The sequence below is a fragment of the Acomys russatus genome, chromosome 21 (genome assembly GCF_903995435.1).
Source record: "Acomys russatus chromosome 21, mAcoRus1.1, whole genome shotgun sequence".
Classification (NCBI taxonomy): Eukaryota; Metazoa; Chordata; class Mammalia; order Rodentia; family Muridae; genus Acomys; species Acomys russatus.
Genome location: NC_067157.1, coordinates 47356026 through 47382977, shown reverse-complemented (window position 1 = coordinate 47382977; position 26952 = coordinate 47356026). Strand labels below are relative to the sequence as shown.

Here is a 26952-nt window from a genome sequence, read left to right as displayed (position 1 = left end):
TCTGAAGTAGCTGAAATGCGAAAAAGGCAGCAATCGCAAAATGAAGGAACACCAGCTGTGTCTCAAGCACCTGGAAATCAAAGGCCCAACAATACCTGCTGCTTTTGCTGGTGCTGCTGCTGCAGCTGCTCCTGGTAAGTCTATGCTAGACCCCATGTGAGCAGATGTCCCAAACCTCCATCCCACAGAACCCTCCCGACCTGTTTGGTTTGCCCACTGTGTATGTCATGTCGGAATTACCGAAGACCATCTCTGACATGAGACACACATCCCATAAGCAAAGCTAACTCCTTCAGAACGTACATTTAAAATGATAGTAATGTAAAGAATGGAAAATTACTTTGTGTCATGTCTTCTTCCATGCATGCTTCTTATCGATACAGGTAGACATAAGATTATAATTATAGGATTACCTACCAATAAACAACAGTGTCGTGATGGTTCAAGAGCCAAGAATATTGAGGAAATATCTAATACTATTATACACAGTGTTATTTATTTATTTACTTTTGGTTTTTTGAGACAGGGTTTCTCTGTGGAGTCCTGGCCATCCAGGCTGGCCTCTTAAGTCACAGAGATCTGAGTGCCTCGGCCTTCTGAGTGGCAGGATTAAAGGTATGCGCCACCGCATCCGGCTGCACATGGCGTTCAATGTAGTGATCCATTACATGGTCCCTCATAGGGATTGGTCATCCGGTTGCATGGTAAGGACACTGTGAGCCAGCGGTTGTCTCAGCTGCAGCACTCTCCCAACAAAGACAGGAAGTGAAGTGGGAGGGGCTTATGACCACCAGTCTGAAAGGCCAGAACTGTGCTCAGAAGGAAGATCCAGTTGGTCGACTAAAACCTCTGGAATTTGAGCCAAAAGATCTGATTCTTGTTGCAATTTAACACTAGCAGACTGCAGGATGTTATTTATTCCTTTTTTTCCCCTCAAACTGCAATGAGACAAGACATAATGAGAGAGCTGGTCTCCAGGGTCGTATGCTAACTCTCCATGATGCAGGGCTCTTTCTAGGCCCAGATTCCCAAAGTGTGCTTAGTAAGACAATCAGTCAGTTCAAAACCCTTGATGGTCATGCAGATGAGAGATCTCAAGTTGAGACCAGGCTTACTGGAACTTTCCATAGAGCCCTACAGTTGGGGATCTTTCAAGACCCAGCTTTATAAGTAGAGCTTCCAGGAGATCAGTGGCTACTGGGTCTTCCTGGCTAATTTTGAAATTGGATCAAAGGCCCACGTGGTAGTCCTTGTCTTCTGCATGGCCTCCACGGTTTTCCAGCATCCCCTGAGGTTGGTCTTCTGATAGGATCCAGCCTCATTGTTGCCAGGGTAGAGAGTAGAGCGTAGACAGTGTCATCATAATGTGTTGGTTGTTTCCCTCCATGATGAAAGCGCTGCAGCTGACCAAGAGCACTGCAGACTCAAAAAGCCTTCAGAATAGTGCAGTCAGTAGGTAGGCTCAGAATGGTTATTTCTATAAGCATAAAATTTCCTTTCTGGGCCGGGCAGTGGTGGTGCACACTTTTAATCCCAACACTTGGGAGGCAGAGTCAGGAGATCTCTGTGAGTTTGAGGCCAGCCTGGTCTACAAAGTGAGTCCAGGACAGCCAATGCTACACGAGAAGAAACCCTGTATTGAAAACCCAAAAGAGAAAAAAAAAAAACAAAAAACCATATTCTAAATTCTGTATAAACATTGGAACTACAGTTACGCAGTATAAAAGTTGTGCTTCTGTTTCTCATTTCTGCTTTGCCACACACTTGAAATTGGTTATTGTTTTATTTACTTGGTAAACCTTAGATTTTTTTTTTAAATTTATTTTTATGTGTGTGGATATTTTGCCTGCATGTATGTCTATGCAGCGTGTGCCTTGTTAGTATCCAGAAAGAGCAGACGAGTGCATCAGCTCCCCAAGGACAGGGACAGGGTCACAGATGGTTATGAGCTGTCATATGGGTGGTAGGAGTCAAACCTAGATCATCTGGAAGAGCAGCCAGTGCTCTTAACCACGGAGTTATCTCTTTAGTTCTTCATTATTTTCAGGATTAAAACACTGTACAATCATCTTGAAGATGAGTTACACTCGGTTATATGCCTAAAAAATACAAGCATTTGTCATTTTATCAATAGGGATAAATTCTGAAAATCACGACTAGGGCCATTTCTTCCTTTAGATAGCATTTTATGCTGGACCTAAATACACCTAGATAATGCAGGCCAGTCACTCCACGTGCCTCCTGAGAACTCAGTAGGCAAGAGATGGATGCTGCCTTTACAGTCCCTGAGATTGTTTTTAAGGGTGATATAATTTTTGTTTTATTTTATTTTATTTTATTTTGTTATGTGGGTGCTTTATGTGTGTTTCTATGCAATACATGCATGCAGTACCTGCAGATACCAGAAGAGGGCACCAGGTCCTCTTGTATGGTTGTGAGCCGCTGCGTGGGTACTGGGAACTGAACATGGTTCCTCCAAAGAACATCCAGTGGTCTTAACTGCTGAGCCACCTCTCCACTCCATGACAGTATATGTATTAGTGTACTCTGCCAATAAAAAGTACAATATAGTAACTACCAAAAAAAAAAAAAAATCGGGAACAACATAGTTAATCATTAGCAAGTGTGTACTGCGCATCACTGTGTGTATTGGTGCTCATATGGCCTACGGGGCAGGTGGTTGTCTACATCGGTATCATTGCAGGTGAGTGAACAATGCGTTGCACCGTGACACAAAGTGGCTACACTGTCTCTGAGAGAGGGATTTCTAAGCTCCGTTATAATCAGGGACCATTGTTACGTATGATCTTTCACTGGTTGAAACAATTCTTATGTGCTATGTAACTACATTCCATGAGATTTGATTCCCTTGCATATAGATATCTATGTGACCATACGCACTGAATAATCAAACCCTCCCACTCATTTATAATCATCAAATTGCCACAAAACACAGACTAAGGATCAAGAACAAAGTAGCTTTCAGAAACTTCATCAGCCTTCAGCACCTTTTAAGTGACAATACCATATTTTTCAGACTATAAGACACACCTGACCATAAGATGCATCCAGTTTTTAGATCAGTAAAACAAGAAAAACAGTAAAAACAACAATCAAACCATGAGGTGTACCCTAATTGCCCCCCACACTTTTTGGGGGGAAGTATATCTTATTGCCCCAAAATACAGTATTTTAGATGCCCACAAAGACATGATGCCTTGCCTGACCTGGGTGCTCTGTTAGCTAGTCTGAAACTAGTGTCTACTTGTCAAAAGCTGCACTTGTCATTAATGGCTCATGACTGCCTGAGTCTTGGCCTTACAGTTATAATCTATACATTTACAAAGCATGTAAGACACATGATACGTAGCTTCTCCTCTTATATAAAACGTTCTTGTTTATGTTTACTGTATACTGTGGCAGAGCCCGTGAGGACACATTTGTCCATGTGGACCAGGTGACTACAGTTGTCCCCTCACCTCTTTCATCTCTCCACACCCCTGCTCATATTTGTTCCTCCAGGTATAAGTAATTTGGTTTTTTGTTTGTTTGTTTGTTTGTTTTAGAAAGCACAAAAGCTCAATTGCCTTGTACTGTAGATTTTAATTATAAAATTGTTTTCATAATTGCAGATGAAAATTTCCCTTAGACATAAAGTTTTTAGAATTTCCCTAATTTTGCACTTTAAATTTAAGAAAGAAGATTGTAAGTGCCCCTTTTAGAGTGAGAAATAAAAAGAAGAAAGAAAGAAAGAAAATAAAAGAAATAAATGTTCTTTAGAATTTCCAGGCTAGGTCAAGGAGCAGAACAAAAAGCACCATGAAAAAAAAAAATGTCATTTGGAGCCTAAAAAGCGTTAGGAATCAAAACATAAAATAGCTGTCACCATGGATGAGGACTGCTGTCCTGTGGCTGGTTTCACTTCCTTTTAAGGAAATAAAGGGCTGAAAAAAATAAATTTCTGTGACTAGAAATAAACGTAAATGCTTTGCTGTAGCTTCACATTACGGGCTTTTAAAATAATGTAGCATTTCTTTCAAATTTGTGTTTCTTGTCATTCTTCACTCATGGCCTATCTCTCATTTTTTATAATTTACCCTTCCTCATGAAATTATCAGCATTTCATTGTAGAAAAGTCTATAGCGTACATACCTGCTGGGTATCCCTAAAGTTTACTTGAAGTCTAGAGTGTGACATAGTTCCTTATGGCTGTCATGAACTGCCTGTCGCCTCTTTCTTCCCTAATGAGGTCTCTTTCTTTTGTGCCCTCATGGCCTCCATTTCAAGAAGAAATGGCAAGAAAATGAGGTTTATATCCTTTCCCTATCTTATAAATGAGTCATAAATGCCCAGAGTACAGTGAAGAAGAAAATCTGCACATGAACTGAGCCTTTTCTGCAGGAGAAGAAGAAGGAAGCCTTGACAGCACCACTTATCTGAAGGTCCAAGGTTGACCCTAACTTCCCTCTTCAGCTAGTAGCCTTCCTTACCACCCAATATAAGGATAGTATAAAGTATAGAAACTTCTGGAAAAACTTGTACCCAAGATAGCATATACACAAATGCACTGGAGACTAGAAACTTCTGTATTCACAAACATAAAGGGCACAGAAAAGCTCACAGAGTAAAGCTTTCAAATGTTTTGGGTTGTTTTGTTTTGTTTTGTTTTGTTTTGTTTTGTTTTGTTTTGTTTTGTTTTAACTTAAAGCTATAGTCTAAACGGTCTGTGAAAGCCCTCATGATAGCAGAGGCTGCATTAAAATAATTCAGGCTAGTTCCCCCTAAGTCACTGGGTGCTAATTATCCCTTCGTCTGCCTGCTAATTATCCCTAAAAGCTGCCTGCTTTTAGTGGTGTCCACCAACCAAAGAAGGTTAAAAATTAGAACTCAAGAATCATATTTTACCTGTCTGTCCCCCACATGCACATGACCTCCGTTTGACGAAGAGTGGTGGTCACTACTCTGGTGAAGGTTTCTATTGCTGTAATAAAGCAACTATGACCAAAAGCACCTTGTGGGAGGGGGGGGGAGAGAACTGTACTTCACTTTCTACTTCCGGGTAATAGTCCATCACTGAGAGAAGTCAGGGCAGGCATGCAGGCAAGGCAGGAACCTGGAGGCAGGAGCTGAAACAGAGGCCATAAAGGGGTGCTGCTTACTGGCTTGCTCCTCCTGGCTTGCTCAGCCTGATTTCCTAAGACACCCAAGCCCATCATCCTAGGAGTGACACTTCCCACAGTAATCTGGACCCTCCCATATCCATCACCAATCAAGAAAAAAATAATGCACTACAGGCTTGTTGACAAGCCAAGCTGATGGCGACGTTTTCTCAATCAAGGCTTCATCTTTCAAAGTGATTCTAGTTCGTGTCACATTGACATAAAACTAGGCAGCCCAGTCAGGTCATGGCTATAGGGAATAAAGGATTCTTGGCCAAAGCCTTCCTGGGATCTTTAGCTTCTATGTTCCATGGAATTATTCTTCCTCTGGTTATTTTATGTATCAGAGTTAGTACTGCAACTTGCAGATAAAATGTTCCCCACAGGTTCATGTATTTGAAGATTTGGTGACTAGCTGATGGTACTGTTTCAGGAGGCTGCATAACCTTTAAAAGGCAAGGCTTAGCTGGCAGACATGGGCTAGCTGGCGTGGACCTCATTCAAGCCTACCCCTCTCTCTACTTCCTCCCTATACTGGAGAGAGCAGCCACCACAAGGTCCCATCTCCACAGAAGAAGCTGTTTTAGCTGGCATGCCTTCCCTGCTAGGATGAGTCAATGTCTCCTGAAACTGTAGGTCAAAATAAGCCTCTCCTCTTTAGAGTCCTTCTGTCAGGTGTGTGTTTGGTTGCAGCCACAGGAACATTGACTGACAACATACTTAGAGCCAAGCTTCTGTTTGAGCCTGGTGGTGGTGGTGGCACACACTCTTAAACCTGGCCAGACTGTTCTACAGAGTGAGTTCCAGGACAGCCAGCGCTACACAGAAAAACACTGTCTCAAAAAATCCAAACAAAACAATAACAAAGAAAAAAAAAAGCTTTTGTTTAAAATAAAACTACTTTCACTTTAAAAAATGATGGTGGTGGTGGTGGTGATGGTGGTGGTGTTAGAAATATGTTTTAATTTCATAGGTCAGAAAACCTAACTGCTGTAAAAGTGAGATTAGATGGCATTGATTAGTCCCCCTTAACATGGGACTTTCAAGCTTTGCATGCCTGGTTTGATGTGAATTACTGATCAGTACAGCTTTCCCAGTCTAACTCACAGTCTCAAGTGCTACTTGGGGTATTGCTCACCAGATTTGGCCTGTGACAGCGGAGACTTTGTAGGAAAGATTGGTCACAGAATAAATTTAGTAAGTTAACCAGTCCTTTGAAACTAAAACTGTCTCTCATTTTAGACGCGTTAGTTCCCAGAATTCCCAGACCGTGGGATAGATCTCACCAAGTAAATGTTGGGACCTTCACAAATATGCTCTTGGTTGTCCCTCCGTCCACTTTTAGAAGGCACCCACAGCCTCTGTAATCCAAAACAGTGCAAAAAGAATGTCCCATTTTATCCTCCAAGGCTGTCACACTTGAGCCGCCTGCCAATGGAAATACTAAGATGCATGCTTTTAAAGCCAAAGGATATTTTTTGACAAAGAAAACAAAAATACAAGTCTGCACCATGGTGAAGAAGCCACTCCCTGGAAATACCGAGGCTCACAACATGCAAGCTGAGTCATCTCATCCGAGGCAGCAGTGCAGAAGTTTCTCCTGTGTCCCTGTCGCCTGCAGAGAGCTGATTCATCCTGCGTGGAGTAAGCCATTCCTCTGAAACGCTCTGCACAGAGCTTCCAAAGTGCTTGCGACAGGATCTTCCTGAACATAGCTTACAAAGAGATGGAGACTTGGAACTCCTTTCTGCAGTGCTGTGAGGGATTTCCTGAATAGCTCCTGTTGACTGTGTGAGCTTCACACAGTCGGGAAGCCAGCTACGGAGGCCTGGTAGGTTTCATGAGCCATAGACATGAGCCAGAGAGCATGCATTGGGACTCTGGAAGTCCTACACAGCATCTGTTCACTAAATCACAAGGTGACAATTGATCAAGCATCCATTGTTAGTTTTCTCTCATCAGCCTTCAGTCATGAGGTTCTTCCTGCCTCCATGGTGATAGAGAAGAAAGTCCTTAGACATTCCAGGAATGGGCACTTGTTTTGACTACCCGGTTAGCCTCTCAAAGAGTTCAGGATGATAGCCACCTCTGGTCATGTGGGAAACATACTTGACCGGCTCCTGTCTATTGTAAAGCTGTCAGAACAAAAACTAAACTGGCCTGTGTCCATCACAGAAATATCCCATTTGCTTTTTTTTTTTTAACTATTTCATTTACTTAATAATAATAAAAAAGAAGTAAATATCTTTTCTATGGCTGAAGAGATGGCTCAGTTGTTGAGAGCATGACCTGTTTCAGATCCCAACACCCACATGGCAGCTTACCACCACCCCTAACTCCAGTCCCAGGGGATCCATCACTCCTCTTTTGGCTTCTGTGGGTGTTGGGCACACATTCCATGTAGTTACAAACCTGTAGACAAAGCAATCATATATATATACATTTTTTAAAAAGAATCTTTTAGGAGTGAATATTTTCCAAGTTTCATATTGCACAATTTAGATTTCCAGTGGAAAGATGGAAAGGAAAGAAGTGAAATAATAGATAAAATAATCATGTTGAGGGCATATTTAGGAGAGAAAAAGTGATGTGATCAGGACAGAAGAGAGATGATTAACTCGAGTCGGCTCAGGTAAGGAGAGAGCCAGCTTGGGAGCTGAGACATTCCTGTATATATACATTAGCTAGTTCAGTGCAGAAGAAAGAAATTGGCCTGGCAAACTCCTCGGAGGCAGCAATAGTGGAGAGGAGTGGGAAGTCAGATGGCATAGCATCAGAGGCCTTGGGAGAAAGATGCTGTTCCTATCCACTGCCTTGCCCTGTGGCATGTGTGGGAGAAGTGGCCTATATACAGCTCCTTAGAGGGGCAGTGCTGGGTACCAGGGAGAGCAACAGGAGGAAGAAGGCCATTGAAGGTGCGGGGTAAAGAAGAGTAGATATGACATGGCAGTCCATTCTGAGGACAGTCTAAAGTGTCACCTGCCAGTACAGAAGCCCAGAGTCTTAGCCCAATAGGCTGGTAAAGTGGCTTAGTGGGTAAAGACACCTGCCAACAAGCCCAATGCCGTGAGTTCAATCCCCAGGTGGCAGAAGAGAACAACCTCCATAGACACACATACAAGATGTATAAGTGTGCAATACAATTTTTGAAAGATCGATCTTTCAGATGAGAGAGGAGGAAGTTGTTCAGTCCAAAAATAAAGTGAGGCCTTCCACACCCTCTCTGTGGTACCCATGCATTGGCTGTGGAACAAATGCAAAACCCATGGAGTAAGTTGGCATTAGTGGGGGTAATCTCTATGCCATGTGTATTCAGTGTCCAGAAGATGAGAGCCATGGCCCTGACCAGTGTGCTGAGCACTAGGACAGACTCGCAGTGATACACAAAGAGAGAGTGGAGACGCTGCTCATGAGGCCCGAAGGTAAGACTACTGAAGAGGTCTCACAGAGAGCACGTCAAAGCAAGTGTTACCAAAACTAAGAGAGTGGGGTCTCACGAAAGCAGGGGGAAGGCACAGATAGCCCAGGATGTCCAGTCCCATAAGGACCCCACAGCAGCTGGTGATCTGACCAACCAACAAGTTATTGGTGAACGTTATAAGAACCAATTTTCTCCCTAAGTGCAAGGAGGAAGTTAGACAGAGAAAAGCTGCTGATGGAGAAAATAAGTCAACCCTCTTTAAGTGGTCAGAGACTCTGTGATCCTTTGGAGTAAAAGGTCGCTCTAAGGGAAATGGATTTCCGGTTCTTGCTTAAAGTAAATTACTTCGTGACAAAGACAACCGGAAGTTCAGTCCTCATTAAAATTCTTTATTCTTTTTTGTTTGGTTGATTTTTTTGTTTGTTTGTTTTGGTTTTGGTTTTTCAAGACAAGGTTTCTCTGTGTAAACTTGACTGTCCTGGACATGCTTTGAAGACCAGGCTGGCCTCGAATTCACAGAGATCCACCTGCCTCTGCCTCCAGAGTGCTGGGATTAAAGGTGTGCGTCACCACCACCCGGTTTAAAACTCTTCACTCTTTCATTAGGGCCTAGCCTAATTTCATTCATCGTTGAGGCGTAGTTGTCCTTGGCAATCTGTCAACTATTTTAAGACATCATTCAAGCATTTTATCTTGTTTCCTTGATAGATAGGACAACTGACCTTTGGTGAGATAAGGCTTATGCTATAATTATCCAGCTGAAATTGGTTTGTGATCAATGCTTCGACACCCCTGTTGTCTTACTTCTGTTTCTGTTGCTGCGATGGCTAGCTTCAGTTGCCAACTGGACACAGTGCAGGATCACTGGGGAGATGGACCCCTGAGAATGTCTGGAAGGGATGGCTTTAGGACAGGAATTGGTGTAAAAGGACTGCCCACTGTGGGTGGCACCTTGCCCTCGATTTGAGGTTCTGGCTGAATAAAAAGAAGAAAGCTAACGGAAACACTCGCATACAGTAATGGATCGCCCTCCACTCTTGACTCTGAAGATGATGTGATCAGGCGGTTCAAGTTCCTACTGCCTTGACTTCCCCACAACAGTGGACAGAACCCCTTCCTCCCTTAGGTTGCTTGGGTCAGAAACTAAGATAGAAAAACGAAAATTGCTGCCATTAAAAAAGCAAAAGACCAAACCAAACCAAACCAAACAAACAAGCAAAAAACAACCTGATAAAAGCAACTTAGGAAAGAATTTTTGTTTTTAAATTTTGCCTCATAGTTCAAAGTAGAGTCCACTAGTGCAGGGAGTCCTGGCAGCGGGTGCTTGGGTTTGCTGGTCACGTTGCTTCTGCAGTCAGGAAGCAAAGGGGCAGTAACGCCAGGCCTCTCCTGGGCTCTGCTGTTCACTGAGGATCTTATCCCAGGGAACAGGGCTGCCTGCCTTTAGGATGGATCTGCCCACGTGAATCAACCTAGTGACCAGAATTTGACCTACTCTTTATAGTCCCTAACAGGCACTCACAGAGGGATGTCTCCTAGGTAACTCTGGATTTTGTCAAATTCATAATTAATATTAACTATCACATTCCTACTTGTTTTTTATGTCCATATATGTTATATGGACATACCCATCGTGGATGGCAGCATCTGTTGCTAAGGAGAAAGCAAATGCCTACCATTGGTTTTTGGTATAAACCCATATATATTACATAAAATTATAGAGCCATTCTGTAAGCAGCAGTTACAATGGCAATGCCATGCGCTTGAGCCTGAGTAGAAGCTGCCCTGCCACATTTAAGGGTAACCTGAAAGTTCTCATGATATGTTTCCCCTTGAATAAAACTGACTTTCAGGAGGCAACATGAAACAGGAGAAGACTAGCCAACCTGGGATTAGACAGATCTGGTGTGTCCCAGTTTGTCCCATGCAAACATGGAGCCAAATTGCCAAGTCACTTAAGCCCTATGATACTCCGCTTGTTCCTCAGTGAGATGTGACTAAGAGCATAAGTAGATCTGTGTGCTCTGCACACACACACATGTTCACACGTATGTAACCTGCATGTACTTTCATGTGCATACACATATACTCTTTCCTCAAGAGCCATCTACCATGTTTGTTGAAATAGGGCCTATCCCTGGGCTCTGGTCCTCAAAACTGAGGTTAGACTGGAAGGTAAGTGAGCCCCAGGGAAGCCCCTGCTCTGCCTCCCAATCACTGGGATTACAGCTGTGCACTGTGTTTTCACATGGGCACCGAGTCTTGAACTCATGTCCTTGAGTTAGTAGAGCAAGGGCTCTATTTCCCAGCCCTAGTGCAGATACAAATCTTTTGGCCTACAGTCTGCACATGAGTAATCCACACCTGGGGTTATCATGACCTCCTCACAGGTCTCAGTGTGCAAGGGATTTACTGGACATGTAAGATTTGACCACCGAGTGCTTGCCCGTGCTCCCTTAGCATGTCACTAGTTGATGTCTCCGACACCATTTCTGCATTTCTCTGTTGCTATGATATTTCTCTTGGGTTCTCTGATTAGCTGGACTGTCCTTGAAGGGTATACCGCACAGCAAGAAAACCCCCAGAGCCTCAGAAATTCTAGAGACCGCACTCAAATGTCCCTATAGCTTAACATTGGTTTAATTGTCAATCATACGTGTCCCCGCAGACGTCCTCCACTTCCATGCCACAGGAAATCATGTGCACAGTAACTGGAAGCCCCAGTCTAGGTATCACTGGGGGGAAGGGCGAAGAAGTTCCCCTGCCAACTGCCCAACACATTTCTGTAGATCAGCTGCCAGTGCAATGTCTCCACCTGGCTGTTCATGACAGGAACACAACATAACTAAATCACAAGGCCAAGCTCCAGCCTAATGGGTACGTTGACAGACAGGATGCTTGCTCACACGCCATTTCCAGGAGTCTCTGCCTTTGGCCTTCTCAACCCAAAGTACTTGTTTTTCTACAAGAAGCATCCAATAACAACATAAATTGCAGAGAAATTGACAGTGGGCTGAAAGAGAAGCTTAAACCAGCTTTCTAACCACTCTGAGAATGAAAGGATTTGATGTTGACTTTTTGTTTTATAGTATTAGTATCTATATTTTGTGGCCCTGTAATTCTGTTCATTTTGAAGGAAAACAAAGATCTCTTCTTCATGCAAACTACAAAACTTTATTCCTCTAACTGACCATCAGCTTACACAATAGGTCTAGATTTTAACTACCTAGTTTGTTGAATGAAGTTGGAAACTCCAAAGCTAATAAGCTTGTCAGTGGGCCTAAAATACCTGTTTTTTAAATTGGCATAAAATTGGATACAGATAAAAAGGATATTTTTGAAACCTACCTTTAAAATCATGTGTACATAGGAGAGAAATCAAGAACAAAGAAGAACTTAGTCAGGCTGAAAAACAAATGTCTCTAATTTTCCATGTATTAAAAGGAAGTAAATGGCTTTTTGTTACCAGGTGTGGTGGCACATGCCTTTTATCCCAGCACTCAGGGAGACAGAGATAAGTGGATCACTATGAGTTTGAGGCCAGCCTGGTCTACAGAGTGAGTCCAGGACAGCCAAGGCTACTCAGAGAAACGCTGTCTTTAAAAAAATAAAAATAAAAGGTTTTTGTTTGTTTTGTTTTTTGTTTTTCAAACCACATCTCACTATGTAGCTTTGGCTGTCCTGGAACTCACTTTGTAGACAGAGATCCACCTGCCTCTGCCTCCCAAGTGCTAGAATTAAAAGCATGCCCTACTGTGCCTGGCACAAAGTAAGTCTTTATGCCCAAGCTAAGCTGAAATTGTAGTGTAGAGAATCTACTCTCACAATGGCTTTTTTAAAACACTGAAAATACAAAGCAAACAAGCAAAAACAAACAAACAAAAAACCTCTGTAAGTATATGTGACCATTTTCCATAACCACATACAGTGCAAAATGAATTATTGGAAAGCATACTGGCAATGTTAATAAGATTATTCTAGAATCATTTTTTAATGTTCTTATTGTTGTTTGCTTTCAAGACAAGGTTTCTTTGTCCTGAAACTCACTCTGACCCTGGGCTGGCCTTGAACTCAGAGATCTGCCTGCCTCTGCCTCTGCCTCTGCCTCTGCCTCTGCCTCTGCCTCTGCCTGCCTCCTGAGTGAGTGCTGGGATTAAAGATGTGCACCAGACACAAAGCATTGCCAACATCTTTTAAGACTAAAGTAAGGGACTTTATTTTCCCAAATCGAGTGACTGGGGCCAGAGTATTCATTCTGAAAACCGGAAGTGGGAAATAACCCCAGGATTGCACACAGCTCAAGGTGAAAATCCACCTGCTCTTTCCATCCTGATTAATATGTCCAGAGAAAAACTGGACAGCTATTATCAAACCACCTGAAAGGGCAGAATTGTCAAAATGTCTTACATGTTAGAAAATATTTATTTTTTCCAAATAAGGGTAATTACACTCAGATTTTCTGCCTCTTTGGACTTAACTTTGTATTTCCAAAGGTAACAGGGCCATCTAGTGGAAGGATCTTTAAAAGCAGATTGTCTTACTGCAGGTATTTAAACAGGAATGAGTTCTTACTTCATTACTTAATATGATTGTAAAAAAAAAGAGTCTTTATGATGTGGTGTCCTGTGATTGGTCGGTTCTCTTGAGGCTGAGTCTACACAGTCCAGGCTTGTAGTCCAAGCTTGAACAAGCTTTCTGTATAGCTGAGGTTGACCTTCAGCCTCTGGTCCTCCAGCCTCTGCCTCCCCAGTGTTGGGACTGCAGGAATGCATCACCACACCCGGTTTTGCAGGGTCCTGGGAATTGAACTCAAGACTTCGTGCATGGTAGGCAAGCATTGCACCAGCTGAGCTATATTCTCAAAACTAGCAGGGTGGGTTTTTTTCTTTAAAATGTCATTAAACACACTAAAATTATGCATTTGTGTTATGTGGTATTTCCAGATACAAATTTCACAACTGTCTGCTCCCTAAATGCCTCTCAAAACCAAGTTATATTTTAAAAATGTGGACATGAAGATATCTACATCTTAGGCTTGAAAGTGATTTATTCTGTGTCTGAAATTGAAGGTCTTCCTCCCATAGCTTTAAGATCGGCCTCTTTTTTTTTTTTTTTTTTTTTTTTTTTTTTTTCTTTTCTTTCCTTTCCTTTCCTTTTTTTTTTTTTTTTTTTTTTTTTTTTTTTTTTGTGAATGACTAAAAAGGTAAAACATCCCAGACAGCTTTTATAAGAAGAGGCGGTGGTCATGCTGTAGAGCAAAGCTTGTGTGAGACTAGAAGTCAGAGGGCTGAAGTTAGCGCCAGCCCGCCGGAGTCAGCCAGAATAACTGTGTCCTTGAAAAGGAAATGGTATTGGTTGGTAATGTAATTCCTATTACCTTCCTGCAGCTTTGCTGTGGAAATGGATTACATTCAGGCACTGTACAGACTCCTCTCATGCATTTTGCATGGCTATATGTGATCATCTGGTATTCCAGTACCACCTTGGCTGCTGCAAAGGTTTTGTGCAATTTAGCACTTTCTTCAAGCCTGGATTGTTTTCTTACCACAGTGGGCCGGCTACCTTCTGAAATGGACTGTGTGTTATGCCTGATGGCAATCGAGGAGACCCACCCGCAGCTGCTGCAGGTTTTTTGTCCCCCGCCACAATCCCCCACGTCGTTACTCTTTACGGACAGCCCACCATCTGCAGAGCTCATTTTCCTCATTCTCTGAAGTGTACTAAAGGAATCTCCTCCCCTCTCAAGGTCACCAGGCTCCACTGTGTGTCCGTACTTGCTTTGGTAGACCCAGCCTGGGTTGTTGGCGTTTCTACTCCCTGAAGTGTTTAGACTTTGATCTAGATTCTCACAGTGAGTGCTGTGGGTGTGTCTCATTCTCTCTGTGTCTTAGATTGAAAAACAGAGATGCTAATTTAAAATGGTACCTACATGAAAGTGGGGGGAGGGGAACCCATATATTTAATGAGGGAAAAGTTGATTCTGATTTACATTTCAAGGTACAGTCTTTATGGGGCGGGGGGAGATCAAGACATCAGGACTTTGAAGTGGCTGGTCACATCACATCCACAGTCAAGCAATAGGAATGACTGTGCCTTAATGTTCAACTCACGTACCCCATTTTATATAGTCTAGAATTCTCTGTCCGAGACTAGTCCCACCTACAATCAAGATGGGTCTAATACAATCAGTACAACCCCCACAGGTGAGCACAGGGGATATTATAACCCCACAGGTCAGCTCAGGGACCCATCTCTCCAGTGGTTCTAGAATCTGTCACAGTGGACGTGGCGCTTTGAGAAGTCACAATTCTTATGTTTACTGCCTTCCATTTCAACCTTTTCAAACACATAGAAAGCTGAGGAGCAGAGAGTAAATATGAGTCATAATCCGTTAACTTCAAAAACAGCCCCAAGCCCATGGATCCTTGGAACGGGACCAGGTGAAAATGAGAGTACGTATGTCACAACTAGGACAGGCAGCCAGACCAGCAACAGTTCCTCCCTCATTTTCTCCATCTCAATCTCTAGGTGATATTTTTTGCTGCTGCTTCATCTTTTTTCTCCTCTTGCTCTTTCTCTGTCTCTTTCTGTGTCTCTCTTGGGAGCGGGAGGGGGGATGGCGAGTGCACACACGTATGAACGCATGTTTTTATGATAGAGCACATGCATGCAGGAACTATTAGAAGCCCAAGATTGATGTCAGATAATCTACTTTTTCTCCTCACTCTTTGAGGCAGCGTCTCTCAATCGAGGCTAGAGCTCACCCATTTGGCTAGTTTATATAGTTAGCTGTCTGACAATCCTCATCCTATTTTCTAAGTTACCATTGCTTAAGTTCAATTTTTTTGCTGAAGGGTAAGACTATGCCCAGGTTTAAATAAAGGATGGCACCCTTGGTGAACAGCTAAGCATTTACTGAATGTCATAACTAGTTTTAGTCCAAATGTGTGTCCATATTTTACCATCTGTAGAAACGAGAGGCGTAAACACAATCCAATATTTTTATGCTGATGGCTCTAATATGGTAGCATTTGCAATGTTTGTAAACATCAGCCAGCAGACACGGGAGCCAGGATTTATTCTCAGAGCGGTGTGAATCATGCACATTGACTCCAGATTTGTTGCTCTGCAGCAGAAGCACGGAAGGAAGGAATGTCTAAGATGCATTGCATGAAATGAGTGATGGCCTGGGTTTTGTGTGGTCCACTCTTGGGGCTACTGTAGGGAAACTCGGGACTTCCTATTTCAATGAGATCTTTTGTAGAAGTCACAAAGGGCACATATTTGACGTATGTGGGGAAGGAAGCATGACAGAATAATGTGAGTGATGTGGTAGATCTCACCCAAACACCCATTCAAAATTCCAGAGATATGCCTTCACTCAACGCCATGGGGAGACACTGGTGGATCTCATTGATGACACATGCCTAAATGGGTTGCAGGTATAGAAGGCTGCAGGGTCCCAGGCTACCTCGGGCTCCAAATACATTCTCAATACCTATGTGCTTAGACTGAAGCAAGCACTGCTGCTCTCTCTGGTACTCTCTCTCCTGGGCTGCACTGCACTAAAGTCTTTGCTTCTCTTGCCTGGGGATGATGGCCTCTCCTGGACTCTCCTTGAAGAGCTGCCAGTATTGGTGCCTCTTGAAACCAGCCAGCTGTTGGTTGGCTTGCTAGAGTCGTGGGAATATGTCACTTTTCTCAGAGGTTTACATTCCCTCCTGTGGCTCTATACCAGAAAGCATGCCACTGCTCCCCAGAGTGGGAGGAAGAAAATGTACTTTATTTCATTATTAAGTTTTTTTTTTTCCTTTGAGAGCTATAGGGCTTCCAATTAAAGGGTCTTTCCCAACATGGATTAGTCTCTTTTCTTCAAAGGATGTACTTTCTTTGGTTAATTTTCCTGCCTAGTCAAACTCAAAGAGTAGCTTGAGATAGCTTGGCTTCCCCGGTAAGAACGTGAAGTCTTTAGATTCTTTTCTCTGCTACATTCTATTCATCTTTGCCTCCCACAGCTTGGGAGTTCAAAAATACAGTCGGGAGACACTGTCTCTCCATTTCTCTAGCCCGACTTTCCAGATTGAGGAGGACCGCTCATGGATACCTCGCCAACCCCAAAACCTTCCTTTCTACTGCAGTCATATTTAGTGGCAGGTAATGACTGCACCCAACAGAGTGCTTGGTGTGTAGCAGCACTCGGTAGAAATGCACCGTGACAGAGTTCAAACTCTAGCCATACCACACAGCTAACGCTCTGTTTTCAGCAGTCACTTTGCCAGACCACTCCTACTTTTACTTTGTTTGCCTGTAAGATGGGCATAAGAACATCAACGCAAAGGGCATGATGTCACTGAAAGATAACTTCCGTTGCCTCTGGGAGAGTATGAATGAGTGAACCAATGAGTAGGATGAGGCCTCCTTTTGCTTCAGATAAGCTCTCACGAAGCTGGTCATCTTCTCAGCAGAAATATCAGTTTGTTAACTTGGGAGCTTGAGTTTCTACTGAGGAAGGACCATGGAGTCATCCTCCTAACTTTTCTTTCACTGGGCAGGCGCTTTAACCAATTAGACCTGGTCCGGGACTACCCCCATCTTTCCTTTAATATCTCTACAGATGATCTCATTATCTCTAGCTTTTGTCTTGATGCTGGTTTCTACCAGAGGGCATGGTTAAGCTTAAGTTTACCTCAGTCTAACAATCCCTACTATTCTGGGTTAAAGAAACAAGCAAGACTTTCCTAGTTCCTCGCATCTCACTCTAGGTCACTAGCTCACAGTTCAAGGTACAGTCCCTTATGGTGGGGAAGTCGAGTCAGCAGGAGCTTGAAGCAACTGGCTCATCACACTGATACTAAAGAAACAGAGGGGAGTGAATGTAAAAACAACCTTTATTCTCCTGGCTCAACTGTTGTCTGGGAGGCTAACTGCCCCCTGCCAACCTAGGCCTTGGCCTGGGAGCTTCTAGCCTCTGTACAATCTAACACAGACCTAGAATGTTTTCAGCCTCTGAGACTTACTGTTTAATTAGCTCACCCTTACTTGTTCTTTCTGAGCTCTGGGATGGCTGGTTCAACTCAGCTGTTCTGGCTCAAACTCTTCTCCCAGCTGACTTATTCAATCTGGCTTCTCTCTCAGTCCAGAATTGCTCTGCTTGGCCTCAAACTAACTCAGCAATCTGCTCTAATTTTCTGGCTTCTTCTCGTTTTCTGGCTTTTTGCATTTTCACCTTAGTTCTTTCTCTGCAACCCATCTCTATTGCTGCCCTGGTAAAACTGCCTCCTTTCTCTGTAAAACTGCCTTTTGAGTAGCTTCCCTTCTCTCTTTCATCTCGTGCGAGTTGTGCATATCCTGTTCTGTCAAATCTCTGATTCGTCACCTTTTCTGCCACTCAGTTAGACATCACTTTCAAATATGGATGCTTCCTTCTACAAACTTTACCTTTGCTTGTGGTTAAAGGCATGTACTACCACACCTGGACACTTTTCTTTACCTGATACTTGCTCCTTACCAGGCTGGCCTTGAACTCAGATCTGTTCACCTCTGTCTCCTGGATTAAAGGTGTGTTTGTATTCCAGCTGGATCACACAGAACTAGAAGGTCTTTAGATGTGATCTCTTGCCAGAGCAGCCATGTTCTGAATTAACATTCCTCTCCAGGTGAATGCAGGAATTTTTATAATGCCCAGGACCTCTGGCTGAAGAATGCCCCCCACCCACAATTAAAAGGAGTTTCCCTCAGAGCAGTGAACAATAGTCAAGGTATTTCCCCTACAGGCACGGCCAGAGACCTGTCTCCCAGATGTCAAGGTGACAATAGAAAATAGCCATCTCACTTACCCAGTGGTCTCCTGCTCCACACCCTCAAAATTGCTTCCTTGTCTCTCCCAAGACACTGGGGGATTGCCTGGCATAGAACCCAGGGCAGTTGCTCAACCTTTAGAGACTGGAAGAGTGATGGTATTGATGACAAAAATATAGCTTGAAAGGAAGGATGGTAGGAAGTAATCTAAATCTATATTGGCTTCTGATATAGTCTATCTTCTTATCTGCTACTAAGGAGAAAATAAAAAAGAAAAGCTGAACAGAACTAAGCAAAAATCAAATGACTCTCCACTTTTAAAGGCAGCACAACAACATGTCAGATGTTGAGGCATGTTCAGTCTTGAAGCTATAAAGGTACATTTATGTACAATAATTTAAGTTATGTAATCATGACATCAGAATGGATAGCGATGTCCATGTGAGGATTCTGAATTATTTTTTCTTTTTCTTTTTTTTTCTTTTGTACGGACCCTCACTCTCCACCATCATTTAAAAGTGTTGTTGCTCTTTCTGTGTTTTAAATCATCCCACAAGGCTAGCAGCAAAATCTCCTGTGACATGTTTCTCCTGCAAAAGTGATGCTTTTCTTTGGCTGCTTGCATCTCCCTTGACAGAGTGTGTTACGTTACAGCCTCACCGTCAGGAATGAGGAGAGAGGAGACTCTGCGGGGAGACCCCCACACACCACCAAGATGGAGAGCATCCAGGTCCTAGAGGAGTGGTGAGTGGGACGGCCCACCAGAGTCGTGTCTGTGTTTAAGGGATACTTATGTCCACCCAGTGCCCAAGCCCCACCACTTTGTGGGCCTTCCACAAATGGTTCTGTGAAATAAACAGCACCTCAGCTCAGAGAAGGTGTTCTGTGATTGCGATTACTTTTCACCAGGTTTTTTAATAAGTATTTTATAAGCCGGAGGGAGCATTGTCTAAATTTATCTTTCTCTGTTAGTAAATACAGATTATTGCATGAAAAGCAGCCTGTGCTCTTAACCACTGAGTTATCTCTCCAGCCTGGCTGGAAATATTTTAAAATGTGTGTTCATTCTATAAGAGAAGAATACAAATAACACACACACACACACACACACACATACATGCACACATGTACACATATGACACAATCATTAACAGGCACACGTGTGTATACACATGCATGTTCACATATACACATGTGCACACAACACAAACATGCACAGGCACACACTGCAATATACATATGTGCACATGACATAAACATGTATAGACACACATGTGTGCATACACACATACATGTGAGCACACATGCGCATATACATAACCACATAATGAACATGACACAAACACACACACATGAACAATGCACACTCACACATGCATGTGTACATGTATACACACTGAACACACATGAACAGATACACACATACATGTACACATACATACACTCACACACATACACACACTAGATTACTAAAATCAGCCAGTAAAAACATCCAGCTAGCCAGATCATAATTTTTTAACCATCAGAACAGCCCTCAACCCAGTCTTTCTGAAATGAGAATTTGAAATGCAATTTTAAAGGATAAATAGGTAGTTCACATAATTATATATGCCTCTTTTTTTTTTTTTTTTTTTGCTTTTTACAGAAATTTTAATGAGTTTCATTGTGCTTTCAAACATTTGCACATTTAATTTTTGGTGAGAAAAAGTGTGTGTGTGTGTGTTTATGTATGTGTGCGTGCATGGATGTGGTGTGTGTCTGTATGTGTGTGGTATGTGTGTGTGCATGCAGTGTGTCTGTATGTATACGTGAGTAGTAGTGTGTATGGTGTGTGTGTGGTGTATGTGTGTGGTATGTGTGTGTGCATGTGATGTGTATGTATGTATGTGGTGTGTGTGTGTGTGTGTGTGTCCACATATGTGGGGGGATGCTCTCTCATGTGTAAATGTGTGGGTGTGAGAGGTGAGCATCCAGTGTCTTTCTCTATCACTCTCTACCTTTCTTTTTTTAAGCAGGGTCTCTCACTGAGTATGGAGCTCAGGGTTCTTGCTAAACGTATTGGCTTGTGAGGCCCTGGCACCGACCTCCCTCTGCTCCTTCTCCTAGCACTGGGGTTATGAGGCGCACCATCTTACTTGGGGTTTACATGGCCACAGGGCATTCAAACTCAGGGTCCCATGCAGAGAAAGCACTCTACCCACCAAACTGTCTCCCTGAACCCAAATTTAACACTGTAAATGAATAAAGAGGTTCAGGCATTGTGAGACGACTGCAGGTCTGTTTAAGATACTTGGCCAAGTGTTAAGAAAAATAAAATAGCACGCACTCTAATCAAATATATTTTGAGTCAAAAGCCTAGATTCTAGATCATGTTAGAAAAAAAAACTCTCCAAGCTTTGTGCTTCTCCTTGTGTGAGAGCAAATGAATCAGTGACTGGTGGTCTTGGCAATAAAGTATTATTATATTTATTATATATGGTTGTCCAGAAAAATCCTCATGCTGTTCTAAAAGCTCTCTGCTTTTCAAGGAATACTTTGAGCATTTATGGATATTTTGTGACAAGTGCACATGTGTTTTCCTGATTTAGATTGTGTAAATAATAAGGAATGAGTACTGGAGATGAAAAATAAACTCTTATGGGTGGACAATTGAAATGAGGTAGACAGAATTCACACAGTGTTCCTGTCCAGTTACAACAAATTGCTAAGAAACATCACCACTTGCAGGAGTGTGCCTGACAGCCATGAGCACGTGGTACCTAGCTCCTTACTGTTCTAACCCTCAGCTCCCACCCTTACATCTTGCACCCACAGGGTCATTTACTCAGAGTCCCTCAGATGGTTTGCCAGATGAAGCCAAGCTGCAGAGCAAAAGTGTGACCATTAGAGGGCAGCACATGGCTATGAAGTGCAAATCTCCGGCTGCGCCCTCTGCCAGCATTCACCAGGGGATGTCGCTCCTAATGGCTTCTTCTGTCTCCTCAGCCAAAACCCCACTGCAGATGAAGTCCTGTCCTGGTCTCAAAACTTTGACAAGATGATGAAGGCGCCTGCAGGAAGAAACCTTTTCCGTGAGTTCCTTCGAACAGAATACAGCGAAGAGAACTTACTCTTCTGGCTAGCCTGCGAAGACTTAAAGAGCGAGCAGAACAAAAAAGTCGTTGAAGAAAAGGCCAGGATTATATATGAAGACTACATTTCTATACTGTCACCAAAAGAGGTAAGAACCCAGAGAACACTTTTCATTCAGAGTCCCCCCCCCCCCCCAGATATAGTGAAGGCCTGGTCTCCCCACTGTGCTTTGATCATTTATCTCTGGCTAAAAGGTGTGTGACGGGTACTTGCTTTCCAAAACTAACACTGTGAAGAAGTTGATATGTTTTCAAGCATGATGTTCAGGCCATGTGCCTGTGAGTCACCTGAGTCATTTGTCTAAAAGCAAATCGTTTGAAGCCTGCCTAGGAATTGAGTGTGTGTGTGTGTGTGTGTGTGTGTGTGTGTGTGTGTGTAATATGTGTGTGTGTGTGAATGTGTAATGTGTGGGGTGTGTGTGTGTGTGTGTGAGTGTGTGTTCCACATGCATCAGGAATCCTCCTATTTGTCCTTCCACCTTATTCATCCAGGCAAGGTCAACCCAGCTGTTGACATAAATAGTAGTTTGAAAGCATTTCTTCAGATGATGGCTCAAAACAAACAAATAATAAAACCCCATGGCATCCTTGCTGACTCTCATGCTGGGATCTTTTTCTTTTCTTTCTTTTCTTTTTTTTTTTTTCTTTCTTTTCTCAGTACTAAAGGTCTCCCTCTCCTCCTTTCCTTACCACTAACTCTTGGACAGAAATGCAGAGCAGGCACTGTTTTTCTTCCCGTCCGCTTTCTAAGAAGTGCCAGCCTGTTTTCCTAGCTATCTAAATGAACTCCTAAGGAGTAATTCTGGCAACCGTATTAAGTTTGTAAAAGATAATTTGCTCTTGAGAAACGTCGCTTTCAAGGAGGTTAGAATAACGCCATGGCCCAGTCCCCTGGAGCCTGGGGCTCAGAGCTCTAGACACACCCACCAATCCCAGAAAACACAAGTGGCTTCAATAAAGCCTTTCCTTCCCCTCCCTACCGGCCCTCCCTGTTTCTGTCCATGGTGCTCACATGCGCATTCGGATGTCCAGATCTAGTGTTCCTTTGCTTCTCCCAGAGTTTAGCCTCTTGGGCATTACCTGTCTGAAGTCCCCTCGAACTGGACTGTCCAGCTCTCGGCAGGACGTCGTTCTCTCTCCCCTCACTCCTTCTTTGAGACATGTAAAATACAGACTCCTTTCCAATCCCTAAATTGGGAGTGTGACCACAACTGTTTCACACCCAATGAATTGCTGCTGAGTGACCTCAGTTTTCTTATTGAAATGTCACTAGTATACCAGGATTTGTATTTTCTCTACAGCTCGACAAACCTTCTTCTGCCCAAGCTGTTTCTCTGTTGTTGATAAAACACTGACCAAAAGCAACCTGCAGAAGGAAGGGGGGGTACATATTTTATTTTTCAAAAGGCCAAAGAAAAGACATCATTGTTGCTAAATGTTGGACTATTCGTTCTTTTCTATGGTATTTCGTTACTGTTATTTTTCAAAAAATGATGTTAGGTTTCAACACGTGTAATGATCAAAGTGGTTTGATTTGTCCTAAAAATCACACCACCTGATGTGACACCAGCTACTGACAACCTCTCTTCTTGGCCACAAGTCTTTAGTTTCCTTCTCCACTGATTCACAGAGTTCTCTCAAGTATGAGACTATGAGCACAGCCACAGAGCTAAAGGTGTGTGCTTGGTAGGATGCCACCGGGTAGTGACATTACAGAATAAGACGATCTACTTTAAACTCCAATGCCACTTTTTAAAAGGGTAGGGACATACAAAGATATTTTTTTTAAGATTTTAAGATTTATTTATTTATTATGTATACAATGTTCTGCCTGCATGACCTGCAGGCCAGAAGAGGGCACCAGATTTCATTGCAGATGGTTGTGCACCACCGTGTGGTTGCTAGGAATTGAACTCAGGACTTTTAGAAGAGCAGGCAGTGCTCTTAACCTCTGAGCCATCTCTCCAGCCCAATATTTTAAAGAAAATAAAAAAGCTTAGGGGAAAGCGCCACATGTTTTATTACTTTGTAGTTGGTAGTGAGTTTCATGTGGCATGAAAAATCAAAAGAAGTAAAGAGTTCATTTGCAAAACCTGCTTTTGTTTTGGCTTGGTTTTTAGTTTTGGTTTCTGTTGTTGTTTGGGGAGTTGTTTTGTTTTGTTTTTGTTTTTTGAGGCAGGGTTTCTTTTTGTATCCTTGGCTGTCCTGGACTTGCTTTGTAGACCAGGCTGGCCTCGAACTCACAGAGCTCCTCCTTCTCCTTCCTGAGTGCTGGGATGAAAGGCATGCGCTACTGCACTGCACTGGGCTGCAAAACACCTTTTAAAAAGGGAATAACCAACAAAGAACATGTAGTTCAGCAAAGAGATGGGTATGTTTTTCTTTGCTTAAGTTGGGTAGGTCAAATTGAGGAAACTAGTTGCTGATCTCCGGTTCCCAACAAAGCAAACTGCTGTTTAGTGTCTCCATCAGTCTCACGTGTTCTTCTACTGAGCTCAGGGACACAGTAGATCCAGGTAGATCCACAAGAGATCGCTTCACTCTGCAATCGCTACAGGCAGTATACAGTCCTGTCTAGGGAGGAGAAAAGCAGCCAGAATCAAGATGCTGTCTCAACATGCTTATGTCAAGGTGTTTCTGTGGAAACAAGAGAGGCTGTGTATGTTAAGAGACACTCAGCCATGGACCACAACACCCTGGTCAGAGTTGAAAGCAGTCAAGATTATTTTGTCTGTGGTAGGGTTTTCCCTTTTATCCTTTTATTTTGACTGTGCTGGGGGATAGAAGCTTCCTGCATTTGTAGGGTTTGTTTTTTTTTTTTCTCATGTAGACTTTCAGGACAGATCCTTCATTCTAACCATGGCCTTAACGCTATGTATTTGTCCCTTCTTTCCTTTCTAACATGGCCTTTGTGTCCCAAAGGAATTGTCCAGCAATAGGGGCGTGTGATGGACTGGTTTTGTTTTGTTTTGTTGGTTTTTGACTCAGGACTTCCCTGTGGAGCCTTGGCTGTCCTGGACTCCCTTTGTAGACCAGGCTGGCCTTGAATTCACAGCAATCTTCCTGCCTCTACCTTCCTGCTGAATTTCCCTTTTCTTTTTCTAAGATTTATTTATTATTTATACAGTATCCTACCTGCATGTGTACCTGCAGGCCAGAAGAAGGCATAGGTGGCCAGGAGCCAACATGTGGTTGCTAGAAATTAAGCTCAGGACATTTCAAGGAACAGCCAGAGCTCTTAACCTCTGAGCCATCTCTCCAATGCCCTACTGAATTTCTTAATGAATTTAATTCCTGTATATTTGTTTGTTTGCTTGTTTGTTTTGTTTTGTTTTGTTTTTCACATCAAGATAGTGTTTCTCTGTGTAGCCTCGGCTGTCCTGGACTGCCTTTGTAGACCAGGCTGGCCTCAAATTCACAGTGATCCACCTGCCTCTGCCTCCCAAGTGCTAGGATTAAAGGCGTGAGCTACCATGTCCCGCTCCCCTCAAAACACAATTTAAAGATGGTTTGATTCATTGATATTTTTTATGTATTTATTTTAGGTTTTTAAGACAGGGTTTCTCTGTATAGCCTTGGCTGCCCTGGACTCACTTTGTACACCAGGCTGGCCTCGAACTCACAGTGATCCACCTGCCTCTGCCTTTCAAGTGCTAGGATTAAAGGCGTGAGCCACCATGCCCACCTTCCTGTATAGTTTTAAAGTAACACTGCATTGAAATTTTAATAAGCATTCTGAATTTGGAAGATTCTTTAAATATTACACTTCATTATCTTAGTGTCTGTGTGATAGAGCTCGTTTGCAGGTGTCTCCTGGATGTGTCCACTTGGCAGGACTTTAAACCGACTTCTCTTTCTGCTTTCCTCTGCTCTCCAGTGCCCCTGCTCTCCTACCCTTGGCTTGGGGAGACCACTGGAATAGGATGCTAATGAGTACCACATATGATCTATGTGTTGATCTGGGTTACAGAACTCTTCTCTGCTTTCAGAATTGTAACCCGTCGTCAGCAGAGTCACCCCCAAACACTCACAGGAAGTGAGGGCTGAATTCGGAGTCTGATTAGTCGCTGGCACTCTAAAAATGCATTGGAGAAGATAAACACAAAGCCAAGATATCTGTGAACCAATTTTCTAGGGTTTTTTTTCTTTTCTGTTTTCTTTTCTTTTTTCTGTTATTTCATATTAGAAGGGAAGAAAATAATAAACCATTATGGATTGATTGATTGATTGATTGTGGTTTTTTGAGACAAGGTTTCTCTGTGTAGTCTTAGCTGTCCTGGACTCGCTTTGTAGACCAGGCTGGCCCTGAACTCACAGCGATCTGCCTGCCTCTGCCTCTGCCTCTGCCTCTGCCTCTGCCTCTGCCTCCCAGAGTGCTGGGATGACCAGCGTGTGCCACCATGCCTGGCTGGATAAACCATTATTTAGCCTTTGAAAGGACGATTTCTGGTATTCTAGATGATGTTAGACTTACTTTATGAAGTCTCTTTGAGATGTCATGAACCTATGGTTACTTAACTGAGATCTTTTGTTTGAAATCCAAATGAACGTATCTGCTTCTGTCCCTTTTTAGGTCAGCCTCGACTCTCGAGTTAGAGAGGTGATCAACCGGAACCTGCTGGACCCTAGCCCTCACATGTATGAAGACGCCCAGCTTCAGATCTACACCCTGATGCACAGAGATTCTTTCCCAAGATTCTTGAACTCGCAAATCTATAAAGCTTTTGTCGAAAGTACTGCCACCTCTACTTCTGAATCTTAATTTTCATTTGAAAGGCCAAAAAAAAAAAAAAAAAATCATTTCAGAGGGCTGGGCTGGGAAATAAAAGTAGTTAAGTAACATCAGAAATTAAGTTTCTGGAGAACTACAGGTTGGCTGCTGGGAAAAGACAACTGTGAAGGTCTTTTGTCTCCATTTTTAATCAAGGTTATCCATGATTCTGTTGGAGGAAAGCCTATATAATACAATGAATTGCCAAATTGTTTGTTTGATTCAATACTTGCTGTACTTGCAAGCAAACCGTGCTCCTCGTCCTCCGATCAGCCCCCTAGTGCATCCCCAGAGGCTGCATGTGCAAAGTAAAACTGCTTTGTCTGCCACTTAGCTGTACTATATATCAGTAGCATTCCTTGTATCTGTATTTAAGGACTTTTGTGCAATATGGTCTCTTAGAAACAATTGCCAACAAATTGGCTGTGGTTTGCATTTTTTAAGCATAATCTGATTTTTTTTTAATGGCTATTTTAAACACATAACAGTGATATTTAACCATGCTGCATACTGTGTGTAGTATACGGACTTTGAAGCCAATTTTTCTGTACATGAAAAAAAAAGTAGCTGTTTATCTCTGCCGGTTGAAGGATCTTATCATGAGAGACCTCTGGTTGTTCATTGCCCAAATTCTGGTGTTTTCATTTCAGAAGAGTTTGCTATGTTTAAAAA

At 42.8% G+C, this 26952-nt stretch overlaps 1 protein-coding gene across 1 annotated transcript; it reads left to right on the top strand.

The window, feature by feature from the left end:
* Rgs17 (regulator of G protein signaling 17) lies at positions 1-26952 on the top strand. The gene is made up of 4 exons (XM_051164457.1): positions 1-134; positions 19033-19122; positions 21364-21598; positions 26083-26952. The coding sequence occupies exons 1-4, from the start codon at positions 16-18 to the stop codon at positions 26269-26271; spliced, it is 633 nt and encodes a 210-aa protein (XP_051020414.1). The 5' UTR covers positions 1-15; the 3' UTR covers positions 26272-26952.